The sequence below is a fragment of the Lagenorhynchus albirostris genome, chromosome 17 (genome assembly GCF_949774975.1).
Source record: "Lagenorhynchus albirostris chromosome 17, mLagAlb1.1, whole genome shotgun sequence".
In the NCBI taxonomy this organism is placed as follows: Eukaryota; Metazoa; Chordata; class Mammalia; order Artiodactyla; family Delphinidae; genus Lagenorhynchus; species Lagenorhynchus albirostris.
In genome coordinates this window covers 62,398,299-62,420,347 of record NC_083111.1, presented here as the reverse complement: position 1 = coordinate 62,420,347, position 22,049 = coordinate 62,398,299, and the positions used below count along the sequence as shown (strand labels likewise).

Below are 22,049 nucleotides of genomic sequence, written 5' to 3'. Positions count from 1 at the left end.
CATCTTCTGTGTTTAGATTGTCTAGTCCAGGTATCATGGGTAGGAAGGGTGAATATCTGCTGTGGTTGTTACCCTTAAGTAGTCTCTGGGAATACTTGAAGGTTCCCTTAAAGTATTTTACGAAGAGGACATCATCTCTGTAGACACATGAGCTGGAGTGAGTGTGCTTCAGGTGGCTCGGAGCAGGCAGTGTCCCGACACAGCCACGCATTGTCTGAACACCTGGCTGAGATGGAGTCATCCAGGCCCAGCTCTGGCGACCACACGGTAGCTGTCAAGGCTGCCGTCGGGCCGAATCTTGAGGATAGTAGAGTGTGTGTTGGGGGTCCAACTGTTCACGTTCTGTATTTTTTCCCTCCCTCTCTCATCAGCAGAGTGTCTTCCTCCTCTTGTTACAATAAGGGATGCGTCTATTACTGGTCCCTTCCAGACTGGCTGGGAATGGGCATGTCCTCTTTTAATGCCTCCGCTTTGCCCGTTTGGAAGTTTGTGTTTTACCATGTTCTTTTTTTTTAATAAGTAAATAAATAAATTTGTTTAAAAAAAGATGGCTTTGGGATAAATAATAGCTGTCTTTTTTTTTTTGGTCTGCTGTATGCCAAGTACTTTTTTTTTTAAATTTATTTTGTTTATTTTTTTATACAGGTTCTTATTAGTTATCCATTTTATACATATTAGTGTATATATGTCAGTCCCAATCTCCCAGTTCATCCCACCACCACCACACCCGCTACCATGTTCTTTTTGATGGTGACAAAAAGACATCAACCTGTATTTACAAATGTTAAGCTTCGACATATATTTGCAGAACTACATTTAGCTGACCAAGGAGAGGTTTGGAGGTCATATTCTGTCTCCTCATAGCCTGACCCAAATGATAAAATCAAACATAATTTAGCTTATTTAAATTGCCTGGGAGTGGGGGAGTGCAGGATAAGTCAGAGGCAAGTTCCTCAAAGATCCATGAGTTCTTCTTTGATGATAAAGTGAAGGGGGTTCTTGGACCGTAGGGTCCTCCAGAACATGGTTCCACTCTACCCTAGGACAGGGCTCACTCAGCAGACTTATTTCTGTAAAGGGCCAGCTAGCAAATATTTTAGTCTCTGCAGACCACGTGGTCTCTGTCACCACTACTCACCTCCACCATTGTAGCAAAAGAGTGGTCATAGACAGTATATAAATAACATGGCTGTGTTCCAATAAAACTTTATTTATGGACACTGACATTTGAATTTCATATATTTTTAGGTCACAAAATATTCCTTTAGGTTTTTTCCCAACCATTTAAAAATGTAAAAATTATTCTTGGCTCACAAGGCATATGTAAACAGGTGGTAGGCTGGATTTGGCCCATGGGCTGCCATAGAAGATGTCCACTGGACAGGTTCCTTTACCCAGGTAGACATTGTGCTTCCTGTCCACTAGCTTAATCCAAGCTTATGTTCCTGAGACATTTCTGGTACATTGCTTTATTTTCATGTTAAAACGTTAGTGACCTGACGCTCATGAACACGTCCTTATTCGTTCGCGCAGAAGTTTTTGTGAGTATTCTGGGCACCAAAGGCCCCCAGATGAATTAAGACTTTTGCCCTCAGGTCTTCACAGTGGAAGACCTGGATGGAGTCTACCTCTGATGATAATTTTCGTGATAACAACATGTATTCTTAATGTACATCTTCCTTGCTAAGGTATTATTATACTTAGGTAAGCTTTCTAAGTCATAATGGGAGTTACGAAACCCAGACTGTAATATTTTACGAGGATTTCAGTTTTCTTATTTTTCTCCATGAGGAAGAGCTAAGCAATCATATGTAACTGGTTAAAATGGAATCATATGTTAGTTTGGAACGGTTCATCTGAATGGTAGAGAACACCTGATTCAAAGTGGCTTAACAACTAGGATTATTTCTCTCCCAGAGCCCCAAGTCCAGAGGGAGGCAATTACGAACATAGAGTAGCCCAATGATGGCAGAGCCAGTGTGGCTGTTAGCCTCTTGGCTTGCACTCATGTTTGGAGCCCTGTTGTCACAGAAGGTCTATAGCAGCTCTAGATAACACATCAGCATTCAAGGCAGAGAGAGGGAAGGAAGGGTGGTATCAACATCTGTTCTCTTTTGTCAGTTCCAGGACTGTCTTTTTATCCATCTGTTTAGGTCCCATTGGCAGGAACCTGTCAGCAGCCACTTGTAGCTGCAAGGGAGGCTGGAGAATTGAGTTTTGACTTTGTAGACCTGCTGTGGGAGGTGGCAAGGAGGAGAGATTGGGAATGTTTAGCCACCAGAAGTGTCTCCTGCAAAGGGCAGGAGGCCTTTTGTGATGCCCGGATTACTTCTAGAGAGTAGAGTTCTGCCATATTTGAATGCAGAATATTAACGAATAGGGCACTTCCCTTACTTAAACAGATATTTGGAGAGTGTCTGCTATGTGAATATTATATATGAGAGATGTACAAAACAAGGGCCATGTCCTCCAGGAACTTTTTCTCTAGCTAGAAGCAAGAAATATACGTGAAATGATAAACAATCTATCTCAATTCTAATAGCTAATGATGGGGATTGGAGTATATTTGTGTCATAAGGTCATGTATTCATTTAGCAACATATATGAGGTGCCAAATATGTGCAACTTAGCCTTTGCAGGTACACAGATGAATAACACTGTGTCTGTTCTGCAGAAGGCAGTCAAGTGAAACAGCAGTTCCGGGACAGCTCTGTCGTTCCATGATTTACCATATCTTTGCATTATCCAATTAGGTTGGAAGCAACTCTTATTTGCTCTTTTGAAAAATAAAGATCTAAGCTACTCATGAGAAGGGAATGGCCGTCAGTAGGATTGAATCAGTATCTTTCCATGATACCTCTGCTCATTCTGTGAGCAATGATTCAGCATAACTGTACGTTAGTCATTTGGCTAGGCACTGGGCTTGTAAAGCTTAATAAGAAGTCACTTGTTTCATGGGGCTCCTAGTTATAGGGTAGGCAGATGTGTTAATAAATACTTGCAACTCATGGTGTATACACACACACACCAGATTTAATAAGAAAAAGAGACGTGGTCAACATTGCTTAGGAGGCTATAATGCATACAGAATCAGTTAAAGCTTCACAGGGGAAAGAAGAAAGAGCATTTCTTATCTCCTGAAGGGTTATCCACGCAAATAAGGGAAGGGAAGAGTATATTATGGAAAAAGATCAATTCTGGCAAAGCAGAGAAGCACAAGACATCTCAGCAGCTGCACGCAGCGTCTGTGTGTTGGTAGAAACATAGGGGCAGGAGCCAGAGCGGCACCACTGGGGGTGTTTGCACAGCATCTCTGTTCACAGTGAGGCGGGGAATAAAGGGCCATTCAACTTGAATGAGGCTCTGTCCCTTGTCTCACTACAGGGAGAGTGTGGCGTGGGTGGGGACTGAAAGGACTGGCAAGCTGCATGACTTCTTGGCAAGTACGATCCACTTGTTCTTACAAATGAATGTTGTGATGCCAGCACATCCCTCAGCTCTTCTTGAATCATCTGGAGATGAAATGAAGCCTGGCACTTAGGCACAGTCTGTTACTGTGACCTAAGTCCCATCGGAATGGGACCCCTCAGAGGTCAGGGCCAGGAAGGCCCAGGCTCACTTCCAGCAAGTGAAGCGTGTCTTCTGCCAGTCAGGCTGGGGCCCATTTTGGAGAACATGCCCTTTCCAAGAACATTTTAATGTAATCTGATACCATGGAGCTATTATTATCTATTATACTTTTTTAAAAAGAAAGCAAAAAACGTGTTATACCTGAAAATCACAATAAGATGATGGAAAGAAGAATAAAAATACTTTTGGAACTTTCCACTTAACAGGCAATAGAGAGGTGAAATGAGAGGGAGTCCAATTTTGGTTTTTTGTTTTAAAATTTTATTGTAGAATATAACAAAATTGATCACTGTAACCATTCTTTTTTTTTTTTTTTTGCGGTACGCGGGCCTCTCACCATTGTGGCCTCTCCCGTTGCGGAGCACAGGCTCCGGACGCGCAGGCTCAGCGGCCATGGCTCACGGGCCCAGCCGCTCTGCGGCATGTGGGATCTTCCCGGACCGGGGCACGAACCCGTGTCCCCTGCATCGGCAGGCGGACTCTCAACCACTGCGCCACCAGGGAAGCCCCACTGTAACCATTCTTGAGTGTGTGATTCAGTGGCATTAAATATATTTATATTGTTGTGCAACCATCACCACGATCCATCTCCAGAACTTCTTCATCAACCCAAACTGAAACTCCATACTAAGCAATAGGTCCCCAATCTCCTCTCCTCCAGCCCCTGGTAACCACTGTTCCACTTTGTCTCTATGAATTTGACTGTTCTAAGTACCTCTCATAAGTAGAATCATACAATACTTGTCCTTTTGTAACTGGCTTATTTCACTTCGCATAACGTCTTCAAGGTTCATCCCTAGCGTAGCGTGTATCAGAATTTCATTCCCTTTTAATACTGAATAATATTCCGTAGTACATACATACAGCATTTTGTTTATCCATTTATCCATCGATGGGCATCTGGGTTCTTTCCACCTTTTGGCTATTGTGAATAATGCTGCTATAAACATGGATATACAAATATCTGTTCGAGTCCCTACTTCAATTCTTTGGTTGAATTGCTGTATCATAATGGTAATTCTATTTTGATTCTTCTTTTTGAGGAATTCGCCATGCAGTTTTCCACAGAAGCTGTCCCATTTTACATTCCCACCAGCAATGTGCAAGGGTTTTCAATTTCTGAGGGAGTGGGTTTTCGCACATGAAAAAAAGATACTGCCTTCGAATTGGCATCTCAAAACAATGCTAAAACATGTGTATTTGCATGAGGAATTTTCTCTAGGTTTTTAAAAGAGCAACATTTGTAAAACCTGGTCTTTAACTCCTCATTTTAAGAGCTCACCATTAGCAACTTTAACATTAAAGCGACAGTGGCAGCCCTTCAGGTAAAGACCACAAGCAGCCTGCAGTGTCAGTTCAATAACTAGAAATCCATAGGGCACAAGACTGGTTGGGAAGGTCAGGGAAACAAGAAGATCTCAAAGCTGACCTGTGAGCTGCTGAGCCCATTAAATTGAACAGATAACTTCAGTGAAAGCAAGAAAGGGTAGTGATGAGGATAGAAAAGAGAAAGCAAATGGGGGCGCCTTTTACATGATGAACAGAGAGATGGAGGTCACAGCGTGTAAGAGGCCATCTAAAAGTCGCTTGATTTGTAAACATCAGGGACATGAAATTTCAGGGAAAACAAAACAAAGCCTGTCAGAAATGGTTTTAAACAAATAAACCCAAACACAAAAACCTACATCAACTGCAGGATTTGCAGGCGAGGAGGGAACAGCTGTGGAGGATTAAAATATATGTGTGAAGAACGCGACATGCATAGAAAGTCAAAATGCCATAACCCATCTCATGTCTATAGAGATCTTACATTTTGTACACTTAGTATTTACTAGCAGAGAAAAGATACCTTTTGATATAAGGCATAGTTGTGTAAAGACAGAAGATTGGTGGTTCGTTCAGCAGCTGAACAGATGTTTCTCCGGTGCCTATTATGTGACCGTTTCTGGACTGGGCAGTGGAGGTGGAGCTGGCAGCTGTGGTCGGTGAAGCAGACAGGTCAATTAGACAGACATCCTCAGAGAGTGAGGGGATGAAGCACCAGGATGCCAGAAGCTCCTGGAAGGCTTGCTGAAGAAGTCTGAAAAGACACGTGGGCTGAGTGGGAGTTCACTTCCCAAAGAAGGAAGTAAGGTTGAGGTGGAGTAGAACTTTCTAGGACGAGGGACCAACGTGAGCAAAAGTGAGGGAAGTACGAGAGTCTGATGGGTGGGCAGGTGGTGGCAGAGGAGAACAGGAGATGCTGGAAGCTATCAGCAGCTCAGTGATATTCCTAGGCCATGAATTTCAAGGCAGGAAGCAGCTGGGAATCATGCTGGAGTAAGATCAAAGATGCACACTTTTTTCTTTTCCTCACTAATCTCTAAATCTGTCCCATGCCCATCCGCCACCTCCTGACACAGGCTCACCTCTTTTTAATAATCACAATTTTAATACGTTTAATTGAAGATTCATTGTAAGTAGGCTGACCTTTGGAGATGGGGAAGCTGATTGATATTAGCAGTAGTTAGCCTCATGCTCTCATAGGTTTTGTTCTTTTTCTACCACTGCCTGAATTGGGCATTGCGGTTGGTTCTCCAGCATCGATTCCACCCCTGCCTTGTTGAGTAACAGCGGTGTGGTTTGGGGACTTGACCTTAGGTGAAGGTCAGCTGGTTTAAGGGTAATCCTATCTCTACTGCCAGGGTTTTAGTTCACTAACGGATGTGTGTGATTCACTTTGGGCCGCTGAGAAAAGATCCAAGTTTGGAGGAGGATGTGGGGAAGAAAACGATGGTCAATCAAGCTGTCTCTATTGCTAGCTGAGAACCAGAAGCCTGTAGCTCTAGTGCCACGTGGGGACCCAGGCTTAGAATAAAGGTGATGTTATGGATAGCAAAATAGGAAGAGGAAAAAGAGTCCTTGATAGCACCGTTGAACTTGGAAATCAGCTAACTCAGAACTTTTCCCATTACTGGGCTTCCTCTCCTGAAAGATAATGATTTTCCTTACTGCTTAATCTATTTTGGGTTTGTTCACCTGAAACTTGAAATCCTCTGCGACCTAAATGATACATGATCTTTGTGACCTTCAGTAGACACCTGTATGACTCTTTATGACTATAACCCTTTGAGCCTCATTTCCCTTGTCTGTGAAATGAATATAATTATGTCTCAGAGTTCTTCCTGGAGATTATTTGAGACGCACCACAAATCTGAGGGAAGAGGCATGAACTAATACATGCTGAGTGCCACGAGGCCCCATGAAATAGACTGGCCCTTGTTTTAGGAAGCTTAAAGGCTAGAAGAGAAATTCAGATAATTTTGATATAAAGTAGTTGAAATAGGGTCACATGCGTATGGATCTTTGTACAATAAGTTTTTTAAGATCATTCATACAATGTTGAATACTTGCCATTCCAGGCACATGATCAAATCTGAAGAGTTGGTATTTAAACCAAAACCTGAAGGATAAGTAGGGGTTAGGTGAAGAATGGGGAAGAGCAGTTCAGGCAAAGAAACATTATATACAAAGTCCAGAGGGGACAGATTATGAACGGCCTTGTTGGCCACCTTAAAGATTTTTGAATGATCTGGGTGTAAAATGAAGCCATTAGAAAGTTTTTTTTTTTTTTACTTTATTATTAAGGAAAATTTCAACATAGAGAAAAGTGGAAGGAGTAGTATAATAAATCCCCATGAATCCACCAATTAGCTTCAAGAATTATCAACACGTGGCCAATCTCATCTCATCTATATCATTCTCTTGTCCCCCATCCATTTTTTGTACAGTAGGTCCTTGTTGGCTCTTTATTTTAAATAAAGCAGTGTATATATTTCAATCCCAAACTCCCTAACTGTTCCTCCCCTCCAGGTAACCATAAGTTCGTTCTCTAAGTCTGTGAGTGTGTTTCTGTTTTGTAGCAGAAGTCTCTTGAACCAACCTATACATTTTTTAAATGGGATTGCGGGGGTCCAGTGAGGAAGAGCAGTTGGGCTGGTCACATTCTGGGGGACAGAGACGAGTAGCTTGGACCAAGGTGATGGCAGTGGAGGTGTGAAGTAGGTGGATGGGAGAAGCATTTTGAGTGCAGTGCTTGCTGCCTTTGGTGATAGATACGAGGGATGTGGTGACTTATGGAGACAGTGTGTCAAGGAGGACTCTTCAGTTTCTGTGTGAGTAACTGAAGACAGGAGAAAGTGAATATTTTTTGGTAGAAAAACCAAGGTTCAGTGTGAACATGTTAAGTGTGAGGTCTGTGATACACTGACATTGGGATGTTGAGTCACAGTCTTACATCTGAGGCTCATGAGAGAGGTCTCTCTGGGCTGGGTTTAAAATTTGAGAGTCTTGGTCAGGTAAATTGCATCAGAAGTGCTGGGAATGGATGGGACCTGTTAAGGGAGAAGTGGAGAGTGGGGAAAAGAACACCTGACTGACTGACTACTTCTGGGAAGGCTTCCCTCATCTCTCAGGTGTAAAATATTCTTTCACAAGCCTGATCAAGAGAAAAGGAAACCCTGGGGTGCTAAGTAAAGGGAAGAATTTTAGAATCGCAGATGTCCTCTAAAGGGGAAGAATGCTGAGAAAGGGGGAGACTGAAGATCCTGGGTAAAAGGAGATTATTGATGAAGTGGAGTCTCGAGGGAGATGGGAGGGGATTGGAGGTTCTGGCCTTAAATCCTCTGAGACCAAGGGGAAGGGGATAAGGATGGAAGTTTAGCTACATTTGAAGGCTTGAGGGTCACAGGGAGATGAGAGAATTCTCCACCAGAGACCTCAAAACACACATACCAGCTATATGTACATAAGTGTGTGCACATTCACTCACACACACCCGTTGGTTCATGGATGTCATCCAGGGGGAATGTATGTTTCCTATAACATTTCCTATAACCGCTATTTCTCTGATAGTCATGGGTACACAGGAGGAACTCCTATGTGGAATGAATAAATATACTCAGTATGAGCTTTAGATTTTATTTGTGAGGGTATCTGCGTTAAAGGATGTGGAGAGAGAAAGTGAAAATAGGAAGCTACTAGGCTGAGCTCCCTTAAACCCTCCACTCTGACCTTTCCTTCTTTCATGGAGGAGTAGTAACTGTTTTAAAACCACTAGTTCATTTGTTTCTTGTCTGCCTCTTCTATTGGATTGTGAGTTCTTTGAAGCTAACATCTGTCGTATATAAATCCGTGCTTGCAGGACCTGGTCCAGGAACAGCACACAGTAAGTGCTCAGTAAATATTTGCTGAATGACTGCAAGAGGGTGGACTTGAGTGGATGCTTGAAGAATAGAGAAGATTCAGAAATGGGAGGGAATGAGCAGTTTTCCAGATGGAAGCAGAGATACACACTGAACTGCAGGGGTTGAAATGATTGCATGTGTGGAAGGCAGTACCCAAGTTGCCTGATTTGGTGTTGTCGTCTGTAATGCGGGGATTAGTTGCTTGCTCAAGGTCAAACAACTTGGAACTGATGGTTCCTGGATTTGTACTCTAGTCTTCCTGACTTCAAAGCTCAGGATTTCCCACCATACCGTGCTCCCTCTTCACCAAATCATTTCCCATAATTATGACCCCCACCTTTCAACTTGGAGATTCCTTGTATCTTCCCACATAGGACAGATGAAATATTGTCTTTCATGGACACCTCCTTTATTTATAGGATCTGTTTTCTGAGTTTAGATTTTTTCCTCTTTCCTAGCTCTCCACTGCGGTTTGAATCCACGGGGTATTGATCACCCTGCCTGTGCTGAAGGTATTAAACTGCAAATTGAAGGTGAAGGTGTTGATTCTCACTCTATTAAAAACAAAAATTACCAGAAGGTGCTTGACCAAAAAGGAACCCCCAAGCGACTGCAGGCAGAAGCCGAGACGGCTAAGGTAGGTAATAATCCAGTAAGTTAAGGAGATTCTGAAGCTGCAGCTTTGCTATTTCGTGGTCCAGCCCCAGATAAGAACTGATGGTGCTTTCGTTAATTAGCATTGTATCTTCAGTTAAAGAAACACTGCTCCTTGATTGCAGGTAATGAGAAATGAAAATATTGACCGCATACCCTTTAGAGTGAAATTGAAACACGTTTGTGGTCAGTTTCATCGCATGAGGCTCTGAGGATGGTATAGAATGAGCTACAGGGAAGAGTGCCTCGGAATTAAAGCTGAAAGATTCGTTTGCCAGGCTCAGATTTATCATTTTATGATATTGGACAAGTCCTGTGACTTTTCAAGCCTCAGATTTTTCACCTATAGAATGGGTTATCAGAAAAACTCCATCCTCCATTAGGTTGAACAGATGAAATAATATTATGTATGTGCAAGTGTTTTGTAAAAGCCCCAGTTGGCTGCATGAGTATGAGGGGGCTTTTTGCTGACAACCACAGTATCAAGTAATATTTTATTAAATATATACATACATGCCAGGTGCTGTTTGAAGGACTCTTGATATACTGGCTTATTGTCGCCCTGTAACAATTCTATGAGGCAGACAATAGTAAACAAGACCCTAATTAATGAAAGGTGTAATTGTTTTATTTTGTTGCAGGATACTTTGTTCTTTTAGTCTTTTAGCCTAGATGTTGGTATAAAACACACCTTGGTAAACTGGGAGGATGGATGATTCTTTAGTAAGAGCAGCGTCTTTCAAAGGTTCTCTGCAATGGAACTGGCACTCTATGGGTTTTTGTCTGCAGTCAGTGAAGATGCTCTTGTTGGCGGTGTATATTAGTTTGCCCCTTGGAAATTGAGAGGACTAATCTTCGTGTGGTTATTTGATTTCTCCCTCGTGCATTTCCTTCAAAGGAATTTCCTTTCAAATGTTCGTTGAGTGGATGAATATGTGCACGCCTTGGAAAGCAAACGTTGCAATCATCCAAGAAAAACCTTAAGTAGAAAGGTCACTTGGCTGTCCTACAATAACCACCACTCCCCCGAAAAAATGCCTTCCGAAATCAGATGTGAATTTTTCTTCTTTATCTATAGTTTTGAATAATTACCATGGCTCCTTCCCTTCTTTAGTGTGGATAATTAAAAGCTGATGACATAATGAGTGTCTGTGTGTCTGTGTTGTAGGGAGTGGAGAATGATTAGCAAGGGAGATATTGCAGATATTTTGCACTAGATATTGTAGCTGAGAGAAATTGCACCTTATAGGAAACTGGTTGATTATTGAGGTTTGGTCTGTAAGAGGAGCTGGGAATAAGTGAGCCCTCTTATGACATCTAAATCCGATCAGCCAGTGGTGCCATCTTGAAAGAGTGAGAAAAAAATGTCTAAGGGTCTTCTTTAACTAAGAAGATAATGGTCTGAGTGGGATCTTTTCAAAGAGATGCTTAAAATATTAAAAATTAGAGTGGAGAAAAAGAAAACAAGTTATTGACATTTGCCTGATTTAATTCATCTTTCAACATGTCCAGATTCTCTTTTATTTGCACAACAGATTGGTGATATAAGAAGTTTGATTCAAACCTGACAGGATTTGATAACTTCTGAATTATTTGGAACGTGTGCAATTGTAGTAAACCCTGAATTTTCATGTCAGTAGCACCTGCCTTTGCCTCTAGATCATTTTACGTTTGCTTTGCTAAAAACCTACTGCACTTGAGAACGTAGTTGTCCATAATGAACCTTTCCTCAGGAATAGCCTACAGCTGGAAACCACGCTCATCTGAGTTTGTCCAGATCACCTACAATGAAACCCCCAAACAGGGCTGAGAGGGGATTCTGAATGTCTTCACATTGACATGTTTAGGAGGGAACAGACGAGGAGCTCTTGTTACAAAGTATTTATTTTTTCATGCAGGACTTGATGACAATGGTGGTTGCTGGGGGGACAAAATAAAAAGAGCTTGATTACTGCAGACCTGCAGTGTCACATACCCTGGAGATTCTGAGCCACAGACAATGTGAACATGTTCTGTGCATGTACAGACACATTGAAATGTGCCCTCCTGGTGCACTTAGAGGGTTATTGGAGTTGTGAGTCATCCTTTTTCCTTGGGTAAATAATTGAATCTCTGGTAACTTGACCTACTCTAAACTTACCCTAAAAAACCTCTGGCTAGAAATGCACGCACTTAAAGCCACTTCGTAGTGTAAGTTGGTACAGATTTTCTGGAGGACAGTCTGATAGAGTTATCAACATTTTAAACGTGTATAAGTTTTGAGCCAGTAATTCCCTCTCTAGGAACTTGTCCCAAGGAAATAATCATCCAGATGTGCAAAGATGGCTGCAGGAGAATGGTCACTCTAGCAATGTTTATAATATGAAAACAATGTCCTTTCATAGGACATTGGCTGAAGAAACTGTGTGTTCGTGGAATGGAATAGAGTTCTCCCTTTATAAGGGTGAGGGAGACCTATGTGTATTTATCTTAGTCTATTCAGGCTGCTATAAAAATACCTTAAACTAGGTGACTTATAAACAATAGAAATTTATTTCTCACAGTTATGAAGGCTGGGAAGCTCAGGATCAAGGTGCCACCAGACTGAGTATCTGATGAGAGCCTGCTTCCTGGTTCATAGACAGTCGTCATCACACTGTCCTCACATGGTGGAAAGGGACCAGGAATCTCTCTGGAGTCTCTTTTACAAGGGCACTAATCCCTTCATTCATGAGGGCTCCACCCTCATCACCTAAGCACCTCCCAAAGGCCCCTCCTTCTAATACTATCACACTGGGGGTTAGGTTTCAGCATGTGAATTGTAGGGAGAACACAGACATTCGTCTGTAGCAGTGTTTATGTGGGAAAATGAGTACGCTGCTATTTTAGAGTGGGGAAAGGAGGGAGAAGGGCAAGTTACTGCACACTGTAAAACGTTCCCATTTTCGTAAAAATATCTTTTCTCTGTAAAAAGGCATCACCGAGTCTGAAAGAGTTCATTCCACAGTTTGAGCAGCAGTTTACATCTGGAGCTGAGATTATGGGGAAAACTTTCTTTTTCTGCACTTGAGTTTTTTTGGTTTTTTTTAAAGGTATGTACCCTTTCAAGCATATTTATTTTCAAGCCCTTTTCAGATTGCCCCATTAACTTAAGCAGCTCATCCATGACTTCTCCTGTTTGTTGAGTCTGTATTCTGCCTTTGAGGGTGCTGTCTTTCCTCCCGTGGCTCCTAATTCTTGCTGGTTATTTGCCAAGGGGGAGTTATCTCGGGGACTAAGCATGCCTTGGGCTGTGGAGGCCATTTGATGAGGTGCTTTTGTAGTCTTTGTGCTGCTGAAGCAAGCACTGATGAGGTGCTTTTGTGTTTGTCTCTTCCTGAACTTTTTGGGATGTAACAGCTTTGACCAGGTGTTTAATTATGTTGCAATTTGATGTTCTCTTTGCTGACTCCCTACACGAATCAGGTCCCCCCAGATGTGCCATCTGCAGGCTTCACACAGGAGCCTGGTTCTAGCGTGCTATCACGCCTGGAGGTTCTGCCACTTTTGGTCTGGCCAAGTTGGACTTTGAAACCAATCCCTGTTCCAGATCTCCAGCAGGCATACTGTGCTTCAGTCCTCCTCATTGCTGTGGGCTCCTGGCACCTAGAGATGTCTCTTTGGCCTTATATAAATTTAAAAATATATTTTCTAGTATCTTTAAGTTTTTAGAGCCTGAGAGGGGATTGTATAGCACAAGTTTAATCTACCGTCTTGACCCTGAAATTTACATTGCTTTCATAATTAAAAAATATCTCTATCGCTACATATCTTTGGAACAATCATCCTTTTTGTTTCTTTATCTTAAATGTGATTTGGCACCCTTGGCCCCAGTTACTCTAAAGACTAGGGCCCTGATTCCAGAAAGAGGTTATCGGTCCTATGAGTTGCCATCAGCTCTTATAGACAAAAGAGAAATCAATAGAGAACCAAGCTCACTTTGTTTTGTTTTTTTGTGGCTTTTTTTTTTGGCTGCACCGCATGGCACGAGGGATTTTAGTTCCCCAACCAGAGATCAAACCCGTGCCCCCCCTGCAGTGGAAGCACAGAGTCTTAACCGCTGGACCACCAGGGAGCTGGACCCCCAAGCTCACTTTTAATCCTTATTATTAGGTAACATAGAGTCTAGTTGGAAAAAAAAAAAAAAGAAACAGATTCAATTGAATTGTGGATTTGCAAAAGCTATTTACCGTTGGGAGTGCTAAATGCCAGTGAGGACTTAGGAATTCAGAGAGTATGCATGCCATGCCACAGCTGCAGTTATAAGTTCAAAATGCAAAAACTATGTTGACTTAGCTTTACAGGTGGATACCAGGCAAGAGATAGTATGTACAGCATTTCATCTCATCAGGAGGGCCAGAAGGTATGAAGGTACACAGCTGCTTCTGTTCCTTCGCCCACACAGGGGCACCTATCACTGCCACAGATGAGAGCCGAGGTGAGGATGAGTTTCCTTGACTCACAGAAGGCACAGCCTCTTTTTCCCACCATTCATTTTACCATTCGAGTCATGTGGGCCCAAGGCCATCTCACAGGTCCTGTAGACCAGGTGTGGTCCACATAGCAGTTTTCAAGGAAGCAGCGCTGGGAGCCCCTGGGGTCCTTCCCGGACAGGCCTGAGGTTAATGAACCCTTCCTTCCAGAGCAGTAGGCATGGGGCTGCCAGAGGGTAGGTACTCCAGGAGAGGAAGAAATGCATCTATGCTGTGAAATATGGGTAACATTCAGATATGCAGTAGTAAGGATGGAAGCCGTCCTTAGCAGTGGTGTGGCCACAGACATCCTCAGGTGCTCTCGGCAACAGTCTCCTTGGGTCCAGGTTTGTGTTGCGGAAGATGAGGTTGGAACAGTAGGTTGGGGCCCAGCCGTATGGGATTTGAATGTTAGCGTAGATTTATTTTCTATCTGCACCATCCACTATGGTAGCCACTAGCCATGTGTGGCTATTAAATCCATTAAAAATGAATAAAAATGGGGCTTCCCTGGTGGCGCAGTGGTTGAGAGTCCACCTGTCGATGCAGGGGACGCGGGTTCGTGCCCCGGTCCGGGAAGATCCCACATGCCGCGGAGTGGCTGGGCCCATGAGCCATGGCCGCTGAGCTTGTGCGTCCAGAGCCTGTGCTCCACAACGGGAGAGGCCACAACAGTGAGAGGCCCGCGTACCGCAAAAAAAAAATGAATAAAATGAAAAATTGTTTCCTTGGTCACACCAGCAAAATTTCAAGTGTTCTCCATGTGTCTAGGGATTACTGTCTTGGATAGCACAGACATAGAACATCACAGAAAGTTCTGTTGGACAGGCTGCTCTGGTTTGTGGAAGCCATTGAAGTTTTCTGGGTATAGGAGTGAGTAAGATGAAAAGATGGAATTGTGTGATCTGACCCTTGTCCTTGGGCCTGGGGGGACATGTGCTTCAATCATGAGAAAAATGTGGAAAGGGGAGTCTGTTTTGAAAGTGATTTCCCTAAATGCTCTGATGGTTGGAATTTGAGTTTCCATGGCAACTCGGGCTTTGGAATAAGATCAACCCATCAGCAAACAGTATCCTGGCTGTTCACCTTGGAACTCTGGAATGTGTCCTCACAAGTGGCCTAAATACAGCATTGGGAAACTAGAAACTCTTCACTTCTAGACTTGCTTTTCTAGGTGCTTATGAGGAAACTTACCCTGTGTTTTCATGCCTATGAAAGAAGGCTTTCATAAGGTTAATCTTTATTTTTTCTTGACAGCAATGCTAATTCACCAGAGCCTGTAAAGTGGTGAATCAGAGTAATGGTCAAGAGTCTTGGTGGCTTTTTGTGTGTCGCTCTTATATGTGTCACTGCCCCCTTTTTATTTATAAAATCTGTTTTGCAGCTGAGAAAACAAAGAATTTGAATGGCTTGCCAAAACTTAGTTTCTGGCTAAAAATTGGAGGAAGATAAAATTCACATCTAAGTATAATGACCCTGAAACGATGATTTTTTTTCACTCCTTTTAACATTAAATGTACAAATGATTTATTTGAAAAGAAAATATAACCTGATATACTGAGAATCTGGCCAACTAGGCGAAAGAAGAGGTTAAAACGCTGCCTGTATTCTTCCTTTCTTGGATAGAAACACAGCAGATCTTTATTGCTGTATTACATAAGGGAGATGCAGCGCCAGCACCCAAAACAGTGAATAATTGCGTGCATTTGGCTTTGGGACGCATTCTGCGAATCTTTGGCAGCAGATAGCCTTTTCTCATTAGGCTAATATTAGATTCAGTTTGTGTTTCTTTGGCACTGAGTTAAAGGAGCTGGCCTGGAATTTTGTGCTGGAGGCAGGAGGAGGAGAAAGCCTGGTGCTTTGGATAAGCCACAGGTGGATAAATGAGAGTTGACTGGAGAGCCGCTGGTGGACGTTTGTAAGAGTGGTCAGGAAGCAGTAATCTGGGATTGAAATGGAAAGTTCAAAGGATTTTGACTTGGGTTAAAGATGAAGGGTGGATTGTACTTAACCTTGATCAAATTACATGGCTCAGCTGCCTCTGAGAAGGTCTGTAGCAATTTGGGGATAGAATGATCTAATTCTTGGCTCTCTGTATTTCTTGGCTTGGGGATCAAGGGTGTCTCCAAAAGAAGCTGCCAACCCAATATAATGTCACCAATGATAGGAAAGGACATAACGCATGGGAAACATAATGAGCACATCCTTAGTTAAGAATTGTCAGGGGTCAGAATAAGAGAGACAAGCCAGAATGACTTCATGCTATGTGAGTTCCAGCTCCCCCCAACCCACCCCATATATGCACTGGGCACTTGGAAAGAAAGAAACTACAGTTAACCCATATTTGAAAAGGTAAGCATTTATTACCAAAGTGTTGAGCTCTGAAAAGTGTAACAATAGAGCATGTATTTGAGCCACCGTTTCATGGTACAATCAACCAAGAAGGAACCTTAGGGAACATCTGACTACCTGATTTATTTTATAGGTGAGGATGAGAATATATGGCTTCTCCAAAATCTTGAAGCTAGTAGTGGCATAGCCTAGCCTAAAACAGAGTAATTCTGACCCATGGCCACTGCTTCCCACTCTGTTGTGCTGACAAATCTATACAAAGCAACAAGAGCCTGCAGCCATTTGGTTAATCTTCCTTTTCTTGTGTACCAAGACTGTAGTACATGCCATTTGAGGATGCAAAATGGAAAGTTGCATCAGGGGAGGTGGAACCCTATCAGTGGGTGGATCAGAGCCCAGTTACAATTCCATCGACAGTTTTGACACAGCAAAGATAGGCTTCTGGAAGAAAGGGCATTTGAGTTCTAAGGGTGGCTCGTCTGGTAGCACTCTGCCCAAATGCGTTTCTTTTCCAGCCTGAAATGCTGGAGATAATGTGTAAACCTTTCAACCATGGAAGCAGTTAGAATCATAACAGAACTGATTGAGAGATTTCAGAATTGTATGTATCTATATAAAGGCAAGGGTATAATTTATACCTAAGAAAGAGACAGACATAGGTGGCACACAGGACAGCAGTGAACTTCTTCTGTAGCTGTGTTGAAAAGACTCCCAGTCCTTGGTGGGTGATGCTGGAAAAGCCGTATCTAAAAGCCCTGGTCAACTCAGCTGAGTGAAGAACTCAAGAAGCAGATAAAGTAGAACTTGAGAGAGAAGCTTGAGGCCGAGTAAGGTGAACAGCAGAAGGTGGTGGAAGAAAGCAGGGTTGGGCCTTTGCACACACAGCTAGAAGGCTGATGCTAGCTCCTGGTGAGGGGCACTGTCGTTCAACAGACACGCACCATCTCTGAGCATATAGTGTCACTCTCTTTCTCTCTACATACACACCAGATGCTAAAACGTTTTATAAAATCCATATTATTAAGATTTTTAAGTGTATCTTTGCTTTCCCTGGTATCCTGTGTCATAGTTGCTGTTGAACTATGAATACTTGCACTCAGGTGACCATTGAGAACAGGGGTGTGCAAACTTTTGCTGTCAAGGGCCAATGGCTCTGCATGGTGGATGTTGCAGTCCCCACGTGACTTTGAGGAAGTGGATGCATTTCACTGAGATGCTTACAGGGGGACCTGTGGTTGAGATGCACATCTTCACTGCTCCACATTGGCTCAGCTGTGCGTCAGCCGATGGGAGGAGCTGGGCCGCTCAGCTTTAGACACTGCACACCCATCATTCTGGAGCAATGTTGGGGGAGGGTGAGAGGTGGACAGGGTACTTGGAATCATTTTTTAAAAACACCTTGCTTTCTCTTCTTTCTTCTCTATAAATATACAAATGGCTACTGCTTATGTTCTGTTTGGATATAAATTGCCAAAAGTTAATAGCTGTAAAGGGAAAAAAACATGGTAATAAGTAATACAGCATTTTAAACTGTCCTGGCATCACTTATACATTGAGAAAAATAGAGTATTCCATTATGTAAAAAAAAAAAAAATGCGAATTGCACAGCCAGTTCTGTTGTTTAGAGATCAATTATTCATCAGCACATCGTGTTCAGTCGTTCTACCCCCACTGCGTATTCTGAAATCCACACATGTTCCACCTCCACTGCTATCACCCGGGTCGACCTCATCATCTCTTAACCGGCTTCCACTTCACTCTTGCCCTCCTGTGATCCATTCTTCACCCGGTGGTCTTGAAACAAAGGATACCACTCACCAGCTTAGCATCCTTAATGGTTTTTCCTAGCACTTAAAGTAAAAATCCAGACCTCATTCCCATGGTAAGAACCCAAGATATTTCGGCCGTGCTTGACCTCCCTAATCCCACCTCATATCAGGCTTTCCTCTGGCTGTCTGAGCTCCAGACATACCTGTCTTTCTGTTTCTCGAATATACCAAGGTCATGCTCTCTTGAGCGCATTCATACTTGCCATCCAGTCTGCCTATATTTGCCTCCTTGATCATTGCACCACTGGTTCCTTATCACGTAGGTCTCAGTCAAATGTCCCTCTGCAGAGAAGCCTGATCGCTCCAGTCACACTTTCTGACATCACTGTTTGTCCTCTGTAGAGCTTCTTCCTGTCTGAAATCATCCTATTTATTTTCTGTGTCTCCAGTAAAATGTAAACTCCTTGAGAGCAGTGACCTTGACTATCTTGTTCACTGCTACAGCATCAGTGCCTGCTACAGGGTGCAGCACATCATAAAGAATACACTTTTGATTTGATAAATGAAATTAGTTGATGTGACCCAGAAGTCCCTTGCCTCTGGGTCTTCCTTTCTTTTGCCTCATAGTTATTTCTTTATCTTTAACCTCTCTACAAGCAAGCAGGAGGATACATCTTGCGGGATCCTGTAACAATTGTCAGTGGCAGGGAATGCTTTCCTGGACGGTGGGTGCAAGTGGAACATTGTCCACAGGATGAGCAAGAGATACTTCCATAGCTACTCCATTACCCTTCATCCTCAAAGTCTAGGTTGTCCCTTAGACTAGGCAAATACCTATTTGTAGTCTGTGGTAGGCAAACTTCACTTAGGCCAAGAGTCTCCAACCTGCAGTTGAGGACCAGTGATCTCTCTGCTACCTCCAGGGGTGGCCAAGATTTCAGATGGCGAGGTTCCTTCACCCCCACCCATAGCTATTCACCATCCTCAGTGTAAGCATCAGCTGACTACCCTGATTTCTGTCCCATTTCCTTGAACTCAAAACTTGAAGGTAATAGAAAGCAGCAGCTTCTGCTTAAATGATCAGGAACTCCTGACTTAAATTGAAAATCAGACCACCAGGTACCAAGCAACACCTAAAACATTATTGCCAGGGTTTTTATGAATTAGGAATAGTTTTCAAATGTTGCTTTCACATGTGACCATACATATCTATTAGTCTGCTTGAGCTGCTGTAACAAAATTCCATAGATTAGGTAGCTTCAATAATAGACATGTATTTCTTACAGTTCTGGAGGCTGGAGAGTCCAAAATCAAGGTACCATCCAATGTGGTTCCTGGCAAGGGCCCTTTTCCTGACTTGCTGATGGAAACCTTCTGCCTGTGTCCTCACATGGTGGAGAGAAAGTGAGCTCTAGTCTCTCTTCCCCTTCTTAAAAGGACACTACTCCTATCATGGGGCCGCACCCTCATGACCTTATCTAAATCTAAGCATCTCCCAAAGGCCCTATCTCCAAATATCACCACATTGAGGGCTAGGGCTTCAACGTACGAATTTGGGAGGGGCCACGAACATTTGGTCCAGAATATATACCAAATGTGCATTTTGGCCAAATGGCAGAGTGTTCAGTCACTATTTGGCTGAAGTGGAATATTATCATCATAGAAGAAATGTCTGTCATACAAGGATAAACCTGAAATATTAGTAAGAATACCTATTTATTACAACTTAAAGTTATACCAAGCAGATTTTTTTTTAAATTGGCATTGTAGTGCAGTGTAATAATTCCTCAGAGCTGTCGGCTTCTGTGGTTTTTATATTGCACATTTATGATACTGAAAATATACCCTTTCAACTGAGGTCAGTGAAGGAGCAACATACATTTTGGTCCAGCTCTGCCACTACAGGGTCGTGCTAATGGTGATATTCCCAAGTCATTAAGCCTTCATCCTCTCCGATGATAACTGACTGAAATAAAGACTTCAACTCTTGGACTTGCCATCTTAGTTGAAGCTCATGAGGCAATTTCATTGAAACAATCCCATAAACTAAAGCTTTGGGCTGTATTTTTTAATAAGTTTATTTATTTTTGGCTGCATTGGGTCTTCATTGCTGCACACGGGCTTTCTCTAGTTGTGGCAAGTGGCGGCTACTCTTTGTTGCAGTGCAGGGGCTTCTCATTGCGGTGGCTTCTCTTGCTGTGAAGCACGGGCTCTAGGTACGCAGGCTTCAGTAGTTGTGGCACACAAGCTCAGTAGTTGTGGAGCATGGGCTTAGTTGCTCCGTGGCATGTGGGATCTTCCCAGACCAGGGCTCGAACCTGCGTCCCCTGCATTGGCAGGCGGATTCTTAACCACTGCGCCACCAGCGAAATCCCTGGGCTGTATTTAAAGAAGATGCTTTTTAAAAATTCTCAAGATCAAGCTGAATTTTGTTGCCATCCCTGTGGTTTTCTTTCTTCAAAGATGTTTTCACAGTACTCATTGTAAAACATGATTTTCAATTCAGCCAGAATGATCTTGTGAATGTGTCCGTCAGATCATGTTGTTCCTTTGCTCAGACTCCTCTCATCACTCCCCATTTTCCTCAAATTAAAAGCCAAAGTCCTTTGGTGCCCTCTGGGACCCAGCGTGAGCTGTTCCCTGGCAAGTCACTCGTGTCATCTGCTGCTATACTCTTCCATGTTTAGGCTGCTCCTGGATTAAACCAGGTATCTTCCCACCTCAGAGCCCTTGTGCTGCCCGTTCCCTCTGCCTGCGATGTCTTTTTCTCAGGATGCACAAGGCTCACTCCTTCATCTTCTTAAAATCTTTGCTCACACATAACCTCAGGGAGGTTTACTGGGCTGTTGTATCAATATTTAAATAATGACCTCTTTCCCAGTGCCTCTGATCCCCGGCTCTTTTGTTATTCCCACTCAACATACCCATCGCTTTCTGAAACAGTGTATGATCTCCTTATCTATTACGTGTATTATTATTTTATGTCATCCATCTGAGTGTAAACTGTGTGAGGGCAGGGACCTGATTTGTTTTTTGATCCCTAAGGCTACTAACCATGCTTGGCACTTCATAGGGGCACAATTATTTGTTGTTTAAATGAATTCTTGTAATCAATGTGCATTTAATTTTCACCTGACTGATAAACTTTTAATAGAAAAACCAGGAGGTTTTCCAAGTTACATGTAAAACGCCTCCTTTTATTGGAAAGGGAATTTTCACATAGCACTAATAAGCCCAAAGAAACATCCCTATCTGTGTTACTAGCAGTGCTATGATGATCAGATGTTTAAGTAACCTACCTGATCGAATGATCATTAATTGTGCACAAGGTCAAGGTTGCCAGAAATAGAGCTGAAATGGCATTTGGCTACTTGGCCTGCCAAAAACCAAGGCTGAAGCCAAATCCTAACGGAATTTTGGCCAAATGCCACAACCAAAGCTGAACTTCATTGCCTCCCTGTTCTTTATGTAATTAAGCAGTTTAGCTCCTAAATGCTTTCATGTCTGACTTGCCCATTGTGTAATCTGGTTTTGGGGAGAAATCTGATACCAGCCTTTTCTCCTGTTGCACTAAATAGACAAAAAAGGGTTAACGCTATACATGCCTGGATAGTAGTAACTTCTTGGAGGTCGCCGGAACTGTAACAAACAAACAGAAGAGAGAAAGGCATCAAAGCTTGGATTTGTTTTCAGGCAGAACGTTTTATAGAGGATACGCACTTTCACTATTCTGATTGCTCTTTACATAACAGTAAAGAACGTAGACTCTGGGACCTAGGGTGTAGTCCCTATTCTACCCTGCTACATGCTAGCTGTATAACCTGGGGCTAATTTCTTGTCCTTCCTCTCTCAGTGTCTTCATCTGTAGGGGTAATCATAGTATGTACCTCAGTGGGTGGTTGCTAGTATCATTGGAATTTATACACTAA

General features: G+C 42.8%; 1 protein-coding gene across 2 annotated transcripts in view; it reads left to right on the top strand.

The window, feature by feature from the left end:
• SAMD12 (sterile alpha motif domain containing 12) overlaps positions 1-22,049 on the top strand; it is a 404,613-nt gene that overhangs the window by 28,580 nt on the left and 353,984 nt on the right. For both annotated transcript variants that reach the window (XM_060127703.1, XM_060127704.1), the window contains exon 2: positions 9,314-9,492. In XM_060127703.1, coding sequence (XP_059983686.1) covers positions 9,314-9,492 — 179 coding nt within the window. The remainder of the gene's footprint in view (positions 1-9,313; positions 9,493-22,049) is intronic.